This window comes from Larus michahellis, chromosome 12 (assembly GCF_964199755.1).
Source record: "Larus michahellis chromosome 12, bLarMic1.1, whole genome shotgun sequence".
Lineage (NCBI taxonomy): Eukaryota > Metazoa > Chordata > Aves > Charadriiformes > Laridae > Larus > Larus michahellis.
In genome coordinates this window covers 11459072-11472079 of record NC_133907.1, presented here as the reverse complement: position 1 = coordinate 11472079, position 13008 = coordinate 11459072, and the positions used below count along the sequence as shown (strand labels likewise).

The window sequence follows — 13008 nt, the reverse complement described above, 5'->3', positions numbered from 1 at the left end:
CTAGATCTTTAACACCGGCTTCAAAGGGCCGTGTTTAATTTGCAAGTGAATACGGCATTTATTCTTGCCAGCTTTCGCCGCAGCAGCCCAGGTACGGTGTGTTTGAGAGCAGAGGCTGGCTGGGCGAGAGGCTGTCCTAGCTGAGCTGCAGAGCTCTTTTAGGAATAGATTGACTGGGATTTTAACTTTAGGAATTAGGCTGGGAGGTCTTTTAGGAATAGATTGGCGGCAGAGAAAGATCCCATAGTGCTGTCGTGGAGAACCTCTAGAAGGGGATGGTCTGTTCATTGCTACACCCAGCATTTCCCTCCCCAGGGGGCTTCAAATGTTATAGTACAAGCCTGTTGGGACTTATATGAGCTGAGAAACAAAGACATCTGTCACTCAGCCTGCAAATGGACCTGGACAAAAAACCCGTCTTCCTCCTGCCCTCCCTGCGAAGATGCTAATCCTTTCCAAGTGCAGGAGTGGGCCCCATAAAACGAGGAACTGGCTCTTTAGGGGAGCAAGGGGAGGGAAAGAGAAGTCCCTTCCGCTTCCAGCAAGGTTTTCCTGTTAGAACACTCCTGCCGGTTTGCTCCTGTTGGGTTTGGAGCCGTGATGTGCTGTTTGAGAAATGCAGCCTTGTTTTTTTTTTTTTTTTTTCAAACAACGTGTCCTTCCAGGTGGCACTTGGCCCAGTAAAGCTGCCATAGCGTTGTAACCGGAGAGTACTGCGATGTCCTGGAAAGCGTCTGATCTTGTTCTCCCACACGTGTGTTTGGGAAGAACCAAGGACACAGCAGTCCTTAAAAAGAGACAAAAAAACCCCATTTCCATGCCATTTTCTTGCTTTTGGTGTTCTTGCTCAGCTCTCTCCTGGGAGTTGCAACTCGTCACCCAACCGCTGTGGAGGATGAGCACTGAGATGCTGAACTGTGATGAAGTGCAAGGTCAACGCTGCCTGTGAAATGGTCCAGAGGGTGGATTCGGTGCTCGTGGGCAGCAGAGGCACCGCTGAGAGCCGTCACCTGCAGGCAGGGAGTGCCTAGAGATTGTGGCTTATCTTGGGAGAAACCAGCTTTTGGGCAACCCTCCAGGAAAGGGTGGATCCAGCTCTGTGGCTGCCCTGGGCTTCAGCCGTTCAGACGACTTGAGGGTCTTGCAAATATATGGACCACATGCCAGCGGTCCCTCAGGGTCTCCACAGCAAAATCTGGCATCGAGAGGTGCCTCCCAGCTGATGTAAGTTGTCTGTATCTCTCCAGACAGATCTGGTTGCTTCCTTGTCCCCCATGCCTGGGGTAAGACACGCTTCTGTCATCCTCTCTTGGTCTTACATGCACTTTTTGGTCAGTCTTTCTCTCAGGCATGGACCTGAAGGATGACTTGCTGTCCCACCAAGGACAGATGCAAATTCGTCCCCCACTCCTCCAGCCTGAGGCCAGCTCTTGCTGTGTTTCTGCTGTTGTCCTGGCAGGACTCGTGTCCTAAGCACAAGGAGTCTGTATCCAGGCTCATGAACCTGTTTTGGGGCTTTTTTGATACTTTGGTCAAATAACACTCATGTGGGAGTTGAATTAGGACCTGCCAAAACAGCTTGATTGGGTCTCCACAAAGAAAGACCCTGCAGAACAAAACAGGCTCTATGGAGAGGCAGGCGAGATGGGTGAGTCTCAGGAGCACCACGTCTAGGGCTGCTCTACCATCGGCCAAGGCTTCCAGCACAGAAATAGGTGCTATTAGCTGGTAGTGTGTGTGGCATCAGTATCGTGCACCCCTGCCATGTGTACGTGCTCCGGCACATGGGCACACTGCATGGCACAGCTCTCCAGCCTTGCTCGTGTTGGGTAGCAGCGTGCTCGGTCAGAGGCCCCCAGCTGTGCCCTGCGACTTGCAACGCATGGGGATCCCTTGTCCTGGCTTCTCGCGGGGTCTGGAGCCAGGGCAGAGCTGCTGCTGCTCCCACAATGTGCCAAAGGTCTGCCAAGCCCAGGCAGGTGCTGGAGTCATCGTAAACAGAAATCTCAGCTAAAGGCTGACGTGCCCAGATATACGAAATGTTGTGTGTGGTTGGATGTGAGACCTGGCTCACAATTCCATAGCTGTGGTGTCCACAACCTGCTTTCCTCCTCCTGATGCTACGGTCGGGGCTTTTCCTGGGCTGCGAATGCACTGCCTTCTCCTGAGCCTTCCACCCCTTCTTTCTCCATCCGCTTCATCCCTGCTACAATTCAATATATAAAGCCCCCACCCCTGTAACAGTGAGGAGGGTACAGAGCTGGCTGCATCCCTCACCCCACTCCCTGCCCTGCCCTGTCCTTTGGGCTTGACCAAAGGATGGTGCACTCAGGTCTGACCTGCGCGGATGAACCAGAAGGGGAACATACGGAGCATTTCTGTTAACCTGTAGCCAGGAGAGAGCTGCCAAGGAGGCCGCGCTGAAACCCGAAGCGGCTGTTTTTCCCGAGACTCAGCACTTGGCAGGGAGAGCAGACGGAGCAGTGACAGAGCGGGGATGGATGCAAGCACCTGGGGGGCAGCGCTGCCAGGGAAGGTACCCAGGGAAGGTGCCTGGGGAAGGCGTGCTGTCTTACCTGTTTGCCTCTGGGGATTCATCTCCATGTCCTCCTTGTCCGAGATCATGAGGAGAGCCGAGAGGAGGCTGGGGTCATTGCTGTCCCTTCCGTCCTTACGTGTGGCTCTTCCCTTGGTCACCCTCTTTGTGCCACGTACTGAGCATCTCCTTCAGCAAGGACAAACACTGGCTGGTTTTCCCCTCGCGTTGCTCAGAAAGCTCAGGAGATGGTCCAAGTGTCTCTCTTGGCTCGGCTGCCGCGGGGTTCGGCAGAGCCAGCCCATCCAGCAGCGCTCACCCTGCCTGTGCTTTTTTTCCTTTATAGCTCAGCGTTATCTCAAGGTCTCCGGCGCTGCGGCCGGCGCTGTGTTTGCCTTGCCTCGCAGCACCTGCCTGCCAGCCGCTCGCTTCCCACCCATCTCCCTCCCGCTCCCGGCTGGTGGCAGGGGGCTCGGCGGGGACGTGGAAGCCCTTGGGGTAAGGGGGACTCCTGCGGGGCTGCAAGCCAGCCCCAGTGCTGCCAGTCCCAGGACAGTGAGGAGCCGGGGACGTTGCCCAGTGTGGGATGGTGGGAGGGATACTCGGGAGCTTCTGTCCCATCAACTTTGCTTCTCCGTCCCCATCAGCCTCGCTGCTGAGGCAGGGCTGGGCATTATATTGAATCGGAGACCAGGGCACCATCCCATCCTGGGTCTCTCCTGCCAGGACCGGTGCTGGATGCATGGCCGAGCTGCTGTGCCCTGCCCTGTCCAGGCAGCATCAGCCCCTCCAGCCAGGAGGAGTGCCAAGACTTCATCCAAAGCTGAGATGCTGTTAAAAATAGATCAGTCATGAACTGGTTTTCTCCTCCTTGGTTCCTGGCCCAAGAGCTCATTCCTCTCTCCGGGCTGGCTTTGAAGCTATCTGGATGCTGCGAGACGCAGGCTGCGTGCCAGCCTGCCGTTGCGGGGAGCCTTGGAGAGCAGAGGGCTGCAGGGACATTATAGGTGGCATAGCTGTCCCTAAAATATTTAGTGGTTACTGAGTGCTTTCTCTCCCCACCAAAAAAGCGTCACTGGAAAAATAATTTTGTGGGGAAATGAAGCTGGGATAGGAGAGGCTGTTTTCTCCTCCGCTTGCACATGGTGCTTTTGTGAGGGGGTGCAGGCACTCGAGCACTCCCGGCCACAAAACGATGCTTGCCTCGGCCCTGTGGCTTCCTAGAAGATGCCTGCCGTGCTGCAGCCTCCCCTCATCTCCCAACCCGGAGCGATCCCTCCACTGCACGGCTCTGCAGGAGCTCCCAATGCCCACGGCACATGCTGGGCTGGCTGGGCTGCTCACCCTCCCTGGGAAAAGGCCGTGTCTCCCACTTGAGACTGGTGTTCTGGATCCCGGTTTCCTCTTGTAGCCCTTTTCTGTCCTTCTAATTCCTCAATATCGTTTTTCAGGTGTGAACACTGAGTCTGGAGACAATTTTAAGATGCAGCTGTGAAACCTATTATCAGCATCGCTGCTATCAAATGCATTAGGTTCAGGGCTGCACGTAACTACTGAGCAATTAAATGGCAACCCTGGTGATGAATTACAACTGAGACCTCCTGGGGCTAAATAAATATCGGCTGATAACTACTGATAAAATGAATTTCCATGTGCTTTTTTCAGAAGCACCCTTCCACTATCTGTGCCCACGTTTCCCGGGGGAAACCGCATTAACTGTGGTATTTCCCAGCCCGCCCCCCCGCCCCCCCCCCCCAGCACCTTGGGTTTCCAACCAGAGCTGGAATAAAAATAAGCCAAATAAATCTGTGTCCCTGCAGGAGCCAGGCAAGGGCAGGGAAAAGCAAGGCAAGACAGGGGTGGGCAGGGAGGGGGGACAAGTGACAAGCTGAGGTTTTGGGTAACTGGTCTAAATGTTTTTCCTCCGCCTCAAACGCATGAAAAACCTGTCGGGGTGCAGAGTATGCCTTGGAAAAGGCAGCAGGATGGGGAACGCTGGTGAGAGAGCGGTGGGGTCCCCCGGGGTGATGCTTCCCCGTGAAGAAGGAGAGCAGTGGGCTGGTAGTGCTTCTGCCCGGGGCAGGGGGACGGCTGCAAGGCCATCTGCACAGGCACCCTGCCACCCCGCGCCTGCGGAGGCTGCTGCTCTCCTTTGGAAAAAGGCAGAGAATAAATTCATGGAGCTTCTTGGAAAAAGGGTCTTTGACAGTGACTTCGAGAGCCTTCTGAGCAGGTTTTGTCTGTGCTGGTGTTTCATCTGGGGGCTTCTCTTCCCAGCATGTTGCGGAGGGAGTGTCGGGGGGGGCCGGTGCTCCCCATCTCTGGGTGCAGCCTTCCCACTCTCCGGCTGGCTGCGGAGAGCAGCCGCACTGCCAGTGAAAAAGCATTTGGCTGAACATCCCATCCGCCTGGTTTGCAAGTGAAAATAAGGTTTGTCCGATGGCCAGCTCCACCCAGAGCAGAAAATCAGACCCTTTGGCAGATGGTTGCTACTGTACTGAAATTTAACTGTGCTGAGACTGCCAGTCCTCAAATGGGAAATGTCCCACGTGGGTTCAGAGGAGCTTGGGGATGGCTCTGTCACAACTGCTGCTGCTGCACAGGGTTTTTGGCACTGTCTGGGGACACCCACCGCAGGCGAGCGTGGCCCCACGGCTCAGCCCACTCTCAGCACTGATTGCACATCATCTTCTCCCCGCAGCGAGTTCCCCCAGCCCCGGAGCCGTGTGGTCTCGCAGAGCCATGATGAAGCTCCTGCCCGTTGCCCCTCTCCTCCTGCTTCTGACGGCACTGGAAGCAAGACCAAAACCTGCAGGTGAGCCCTGGACGGTGGGAATTGCTACGGGGAGAGAGAAGGGAATGTGTCAGGGCAGTGAAGCCCTCCGAGGACAGCTTGCTGCTTGAGGGGGGGGACACCTGCTGCCTCTTCTTTGGAGGCATCCCCAGGAGGATGGAGGATGTCCCCAGGCATGGGACCCGAACTTCCCAGCACTGCCCAGGGGAGCGGGAGCCCAAGCCTGGCCCCAGCATGGTGGGTCTGGTGCCACTTGCTCCGGGCACATCCTCAGCCTTGGCACAGCCCAGCTCAGGGCTTGTCACCCTCCTGCTCGTGGGCTCTGACCACCCGAGGGGGAACCCCCTCCCTCCATGGGTCTCCTGATGGGGGGGACAAAGCAAACCCAGGGCCACCAGCCTCTTTCCTCCCAGGGCAGAGGGAGCTAAATCAATTCCATTTTGGAAACAGTGAAGGCACCGAACAGAGAAAAGAGCCGGGTATGTCTTGGAGACCTTCAGAGCAGTTGAGATGACAGCCCAGGTCTGGGCATCATCCCAAGGGGACGCAAAGTGTTTGCTTACCATTAGGGCCAAATTCTCCCAGGCTTGGGTACACACAAGCCAAGCAAAATATGTTCCTTGGCATTTCATACGCTAAACACTCTCCCGGTTTGCACTGGAAGTTGCACCCATATGTCCAAGAGAGGCTCTTTGGCTCCATCCCCGCCATGTGCGTGCCCTTAGCTGTGCTTTTCACTGTCTCGTTTTCTGCCCTTAAAAAAAAAAAAGCAGACCAAAGCAAGCTCTGGTTTTAGGCAGAAACTGGCAAAATGCAGTAAAACCATGGGAGGCTGGAGCTGTGGGGGAAACAGAGGAAATGCCCAGAGTGGTATTTTCATGGAAGGTGCCACAGCAGCGGGAGCCCGTACGGGGCAGGGTCTGGAGCAGGAGCTGCGGCTTACAGAGGACAGCACAAGGCACTGGGCTGTTTTACACTTTAATGCTCTGATTTACTGCAGAGATGAAGATGCCGCTGCCTAAACCTGTGCCTAGACCTTGCCAGGGCAGATGCCGACAGACAGAGAGGCGTTTCTGCAGCCTGGGGCCATCGGCTGTGGAAATACAGGGAGCAGGATCTGGGTCTGGCTGCAGGGACAGTGTTGGGGAGGAGGGGACACTGCCATTTCCCCACAGCCCCACGGCCAGGGCCTATCTCCCCAGCCTATCATCCCTGCTCCCCCTCTGCCGGCACCCCCCATGGGTTTATTTGGCAGGGGGAAGGTGCTGGTCTGTGGGGGCTGCCCAGACCTGCCCTCTCCATCCCCCACTGAGCACCCCTCCAGCCACCCAGTGGGGATGTCTCTGCTCCCAGCCCTGCTCCCCACAGGCAGCCGCAACGCTGAACCCTCCCTTTGCCCCCTTCCAGCCCTGAAGTGCAGGACAGGACCCCTGGACATCGTGTTTGTGATCGACAGCTCCCGCAGCGTGCGCCCCTTTGAGTTCGAGACCATGCGGCGCTTCATGATGGACATCATCGGCAGCCTGGATGTGGGCCCCAACGCCACGCGGGTGGGGGTGATCCAGTACTCCAGCCAGGTGCAGAACATCTTCTCCCTCAAGACCTTCTTCACACGGGCGGACATGGAGAAGGCCATCAACAGCATCGTGCCGCTGGCCCAGGGCACCATGACAGGGCTGGCCATCCAGTACGCCATGAACGTGGCCTTCACCACGCAGGAGGGCGCACGCCCTCTGCACAAGAAGATCCCCCGCATTGCCATCATCGTGACAGACGGGCGGCCCCAGGACCGCGTCACCGAGGTGGCCACCCAGGCCCGGAATGCTGGCATCGAGATCTACGCCGTGGGCATCCAGCGGGCAGACATGAACTCGCTGCGGGCCATGGCCTCGCCACCGCTGGAGGAGCACGTCTTCTTGGTGGAGTCCTTTGAGCTCATCCAGCAGTTCGGGAAGCAGTTCCAGGACAAGCTCTGCGGTGGGTGAGAGCTGCAGGGTGGCAAGGGTGGCCCTGGTGCCTGCTTCTCATCCAGGCTAGAAAATGACCTTCAGAGGGGCGTTTGGGGTGGCTGCCCTTGCTAGAAGGAGTGTGGACAGGGAAGGAACCTCCCCGATGGGGTGTTGGGACAGGCAACCTTTCTTCTTGCTCGCCTTTCTTGGGGGGAGATATGGAAAGCTTTGAAAGCACTGCAAGCAAGTGCTTTTCTTCACCTGTGCTCTGCCCCAAGCCAGGACATCGTGGCAGCAGTGACAGGAATATTCAAGAGCAGAAGACGTGGAGCTGTTTTCCCGGGTGTGATGGGGGCGGGTGACACAGAGCCTCATATACATTTCGACGTGGCTCTAGCAGGGTTCTCCTCCTACGCAGACACGTGCATGGCATCTGCTGCACGCACATTTGTGTTTAATAAAACCCTGGCTGCGTGGTGCTGCTCTGGAGCGTCCGGCCGGTCTCGGCGGGGAGCCGGCAGGCTGGTTCACACCGTGGCCGTGCTGGCGGGGCTGGGACCTGTCTGTCCCCTGCCATGCTGGCGGGTTTTGCCCGAGGGCTGGCACTGCAGCGGGCTGGCAAGACCTTGCTCATATACTTCAGCACATGTCGAAGGGCAGAAGGCAGCTGCCAGCATCCTTTGGGCAGCGTTTCCCAGCCAGGGGCAGGTGCGTGCCTGCAGGGCTGCATTATTGCCGCGGTGGGTCCCTGCTTGCTGACCAGATATTTCTGGTGGGTCCAGGGCTGACCAGATATTTCCCCCCCGGGGCCCTGATGTGCTCCTGCGCCTGATGCCTTTGCTTACAATGCCCTGTCCATCACCTGCCTGCCCTGGTGCCCGCTTCCCGGCCGGCTCCGCAGGCTCCTGGCCGCACGGACACACAGACCTGACTCATTCGGCATGTTCTGGCTGAGCTCAAGCTTTCGCTTACTCAGCTCGAGCTATTGACAGTATCAATTAATATTGAGCGTTAATTTAGTGCTTGGGTAGATCAGAAAGCTGAGGCAGTCCAGAAACCTGCCCCGTGCGGTGTCCGTGCCCGTGCATTGGAAATCAGTGGGTGAGCACTGGGGCTGGAAGGGCTGGGGCCATGTGGGTTGTCCCGGTGGCTTCGGCTGCAGGGACATGGCACATGCCAGAGCTGGGGTCCCTGTGCATCCAACCTGCCCGTGGGCTGCTCTGACGCCCTTTCTGTCTTTCAGGGGTGGACATGTGCATGGAGCAGGAGCACGGCTGCCAGCACAGCTGTGTCAGCACCCCCAGCTCCTTCTACTGCGAGTGCAACCCGGGATACAGGCTCAATGCGGATGGAAAGACCTGCTCCCGTAAGAACCCTTTTTTTATCCTAACTCTCACAGAGGGCTTGTAGCTACAGGTCTCAGGGAGGGAAGCCGGAGAGGACCCAGTGAGGCCAGCAGCAGCCCGGATGCTCTGTTCACCAGGGAAGCTGCCTCCCGGGTCTGTAACGACTGCGGACGTTCAGCATTGCTAAACCCTGGTCACCTCTCTGGGGTGGGACACTTGGGGCTCATGTGGGTGTACCTGGCTGTCACCCGAGTGCGCAGTGTTTTGGCCCTGTATTTTGAGTGCAAAGCGGTATTCATTAGTTCTGGCCACTATCCCGGGACTTTTCCTTCTTGTCTGAAGGAGATGGGAGGTTTCCTGAAGCCCTGGAGCAGTCCCTGCTCGGCTGCTCTGGGGCAGGAGGGTGACGGGTGTCCTGTTCCCCCGCAGCCATCGATGCCTGTGCAGACGGGAGACATGGCTGTCAGCACCAGTGCGTCAGCACCCGTGGGTCCTACTCGTGCCGCTGCCGCGTGGGTTACTACCTCAACCAGGACAAGAGGACCTGCTCCAGTAAGTCTCTCTCTCCCGTCCTGTCCCTTCATTTGCTTCTCACTCTCCCTCTCCGTCTCTTGTCTCTCCCTTTCTGCCCACCCCTCTCCTTCTCTCACCAGTGATCGATTACTGCAGCTTCGGAAACCACAGCTGCCAGCATGAGTGCGTGAGCATCCCCAACGGGCACTACTGCCGCTGCCACAGTGGGTTCACGCTGCAGCCCGACGGCCGGTCCTGCAGGGGTACGTCCCGGCGCAGTGGCACAGCATGGGCTGCGGTGTACGGCGGACACCGTTACGTCCTGCCCGGTCCCCAGGGGAAGGGCTGTTCCCGGGCCACCCCACCTGGACGGGGATAACCCTAAGCTCTATGTCTTCCAGCCACTGACCTCTGCAACGGGGTGGATCACGGCTGCGAGTTCAAGTGTGTGAGCACGGAGGGCTCCTACCACTGCATGTGCCCCGAGGGCCAGCAGCTCCAGGCTGACGGCAAGGCGTGCAGCAGTGAGTACTGGGACCTGGCTCTTGGTGTCCTCCTTCTCTGGGCTCTCTGCTCCTGGCAAGGGCTTACCTGAAACTAGGCTGGGGGTCTAAGTGGGACTTCATCTGAGCTGGGTTGGAAGGAGGATGGAGAGCTAGCTGGGCTTGCGGGAGCGCCCCGGCTGCTGTGGGGATGGATGTGGGCTTGTGTCCTCAGAGATATGGCCCAGAAGGTGCAACAGGAGCTTTGAGGAAAGGCTCAGGAAAAGGGAGACCTAGGAAGGACTTTCAGGGGACGCTGGGGTGGCAGTGGAGGTTTTTGGGCTGAGACCTCTGGGCACGCTTTGTCCTGCTTCCTGGCCTCACCCCAGCTGAAGATCCAGGGGGTCCACATGGTGTCCTGAAGCTCTGCCCCAGCCCTGGGCATCTTCACCCTGATGGTGCTCCCAGCCAGGCTGGTCCCTTCTCACCTTCCTCCTCTGCCCACAGAGTGCGGGGCCGGGCACGTTGACCTAGTGATGGTGATTGATGGCTCCAAGAGCGTCCGGCCCCAAAACTTCGAGCTGGTGAAACAGTTTGTGAACCGCATCGTGGACCTGCTGGAGGTGTCCCCCCACGCCACGCGGGTGGGGCTGGTGCAGTACTCCAGCCGCGTCCGCACCGAGTTCCCCCTCAACAAGTACCACAGTGCGGACGAGATCAAGAAGGCAGTGATGGAGGTGGAGTACATGGAGAAAGGCACCATGACGGGCCTTGCCCTCAAGCACATGGTGGAGCACAGCTTCTCCGAGCTGGAAGGTGCCAGGCCTCTCTCCCACAACATCCCCAGAATTGGTCTTGTCTTCACGGATGGGCGCTCCCAGGATGACATCTCCGAATGGGCCAGGAGAGCAAAGGAGTCAGGTGCGGGGGGCCGGGGAACGCCCATATTGCAGTGCTTTGGGCATCCCAGGATGGTTCCTTGGGGTGGCTGGCTCTGGGGGAGGCTGCAGCATCCAGCCTTGGCGTTCTGCATTGCCTGGGTCCACAGGGGCAGACGTGCCTCTGCTGTGGTCACAGGGTGCTCTGAGCAGCATCCTTCATGCAGCATCCTCCACCGTGGCAGTGCTGCTGCATTCCTCAGCATCCTTCCCAAATTCCTGATGTGGATTTGGGAAGCTGAGGGGAAATCCTGCATCCACGGCTTCCCAGGGGAGATCCTGCATCCTCAGCTTTGCTCCCTTGGGGCTTGGGGCTGCTTGGTGCGGGGTGGCTGCCATGGTGCTCAGGATCCGTCCTTGCCATGCAGGGATTGTCATGTTCGCCGTGGGTGTCGGCAAGGCCGTGGAAGAGGAGCTGAGGGCGATCGCCTCCGAGCCGGTGGAGCAGCACTTCTCCTACTCAGCAGACTTCACCACCATGACCCACCTCGTGGAGAACTTCAAGCTGAACATATGCCCAGGTGGGTGCTCCTGGCCACAGCAGGGGGCTCAGCCCCGAGCCGGGGGAGCCCTCCTCGCCCTGCAGAGCTGGAGGGGTGGTTTGTGTGTCTGTCACCCTGTCACGTACCCCAGGGCTGAGCTGGGTCGGCGTGAGCCTAGGTTGTCTCTGGATCTCACCAGGCTGTTGTGGGTATGGAGGTGGGTCTCAGGGAGGCATTTGGAAGAGAAGGTGGTGGAGCTGGGGGGTTTAATACAAAAATATTCATGTGAGTGGCCACAGCAGTGCTGTTGTGTGGGCAGAGCCTGGGGTCGCACCCTGCCTTGAGGGACACTGCCCCAGCTCTGAAGACGACCTGTCTCCTCATCCAGACTGGCACTTCTGCTGCTGACGGGTGCACCATGGAGGACCATGGTGGTTTACTGGGAGGGTGTCCCTGCCCAGGGGCAGGCTGGGGCTCCCCAATGCCCTTGGGACCCCCACAGGGCTGTAGATGGGGGGGTCAGCATGGCTCCTGCCACCACAACTTGAAGGCAAAGTGAAGGTCGGCACTGGCTGTCCTTGGCACGCTGTGGCCACGTGCGCGGCAGCTCCGCGGGATGCCCGGCGGCGAGCTTGCTGGGCTCAGAGGGATGCAGCCTGGGGAAAGGAGCGAGGCTGGAAAAAGAAGGGAAAATAGAGGGAGAGCCCTGAGCCTCAGGTCCGGTGGCTGCAGGGACAAGGGACTCGTGCTACCTGGGGGCAGGGCAGAGCCAGGCGCCGTGGGGCCATGGCTCTGACTGCACCCAAACCCCCCCGGTCACAGAGGAGGGCAAAGGGGAGATGGAGATCCGCAGCCCGTGCGAGTGCGAGGCGCTGGTGCAGTTCCAGACGAACACCGTGGCCATCCTGCAGAGCCTGACCGAGAAAAATATCCTTTGGGGTGATGCCTGGGCTAGCCGGGGTGCAGGGCAGGCTGGGGACAGGCTGCACACAGGGAAGGGAGGGGGGGATAAATGGGAGCGGGAAAGATTTTAGGCTTTTTCCTCTCGAAGGAGTCTTTTGCCCCCCAGACCATTGGGCTCACAGTGTTTCCTTAGCACATTCACTTGCTCAGATGACGGCCAGACTCGAAGACCTGGAAAAGCAGATTGCCAACAAGAAGTGATCCTTGTGGAAGGCTGCAGCGCTCGGATGGGGCACGGGGACGTACAGTAGCTACGTGGCATTGTTATTGCTAGGTTATTGTAAAGCATCAGTGTTTGTTCTTGTATTGCAAAATCCTGGGGGGGGATGCGGAGTGTATTTACAAAAACAAAAACCCTAAAAAAAAACCAAACTAAAAAAGAACTTGAGCGAAAACCCCTGCTGTGAAGCCAAGGGGTTCAGCCGTCGCTGTTGCCTCGTTCCTCCGAACTGGCAGGACTGGGATGAGGTGGGATGACTGCGTGGGCAGGCTGGGCTTTGGAGGAGAAGACATGACACCTGGCTTTTTCCCTGGGATGAACCAGCCCCCCCCCCAGCCCCTGGCCAGCCCCCAGCGCCCAGCGAGCTGCTTTGCAAGAGAAAAAAAAAAATATCTATACTGATCGCACCCTGAGAGCTTCTGCCATCTCAGCGGCTGCTGAGTGGTGGGGCGAGGAGAGCTGGGTGCTGTGGGCAGTGCATGGGGATGTGTGCCCCCCCGGGGCCGGCTCCCGGCATGGTGCCCGGGTGTGCACCCACGGGAAAGCAAGGGGGCAGGAATCGTCAGGTCCCCTTGCCCCCATTTCGGCGGAATTATTTGGGAATCGGTCATTATCTTGTTGGTTTTTTTTATCACATAGCGAAATGGTAATATTTCTTTCTATAAATATCTACGTGTGTGTGTATATATATATATTTCATTTTGAGAACAGGGTAGTGCTATTTCTAAACACTTCTTTTATATAAAAAAAATTCTATCTGGACAATAAACGCCCTGAAGATTTGT

At 57.8% G+C, this 13008-nt stretch overlaps 2 protein-coding genes across 3 annotated transcripts in view; one reads left to right on the top strand and one right to left on the bottom strand.

Annotated features, from left to right (window-relative positions):
* Nucleotides 1–2693, bottom strand: part of RBPJL (recombination signal binding protein for immunoglobulin kappa J region like) — a 21195-nt gene extending 18502 nt beyond the window's left edge. The window contains exon 1 of the mRNA XM_074604803.1: nt 2577–2693. Coding sequence (XP_074460904.1) covers nt 2577–2625 — 49 coding nt within the window. The 5' untranslated portion in view covers nt 2626–2693. The remainder of the gene's footprint in view (nt 1–2576) is intronic.
* Nucleotides 1–13008, top strand: part of MATN4 (matrilin 4) — a 19384-nt gene extending 6376 nt beyond the window's left edge. Inside the window, exons 2-11 of one of the 2 annotated variants that reach the window (XM_074604801.1) lie at nt 5238–5351; nt 6738–7307; nt 8523–8645; nt 9055–9177; nt 9279–9401; nt 9540–9662; nt 10128–10541; nt 10927–11079; nt 11863–11967; nt 12146–13008. In XM_074604801.1, the coding sequence (XP_074460902.1) occupies nt 5279–5351; nt 6738–7307; nt 8523–8645; nt 9055–9177; nt 9279–9401; nt 9540–9662; nt 10128–10541; nt 10927–11079; nt 11863–11967; nt 12146–12204 (1866 nt within the window). In that variant the 5' untranslated portion in view covers nt 5238–5278 and the 3' untranslated portion in view covers nt 12205–13008. Of the gene's footprint in view, nt 1–5066; nt 5352–6737; nt 7308–8522; nt 8646–9054; nt 9178–9278; nt 9402–9539; nt 9663–10127; nt 10542–10926; nt 11080–11862; nt 11968–12145 lie in introns of those variants that run through there. The other variant, XM_074604802.1, reaches the window with a different exon arrangement.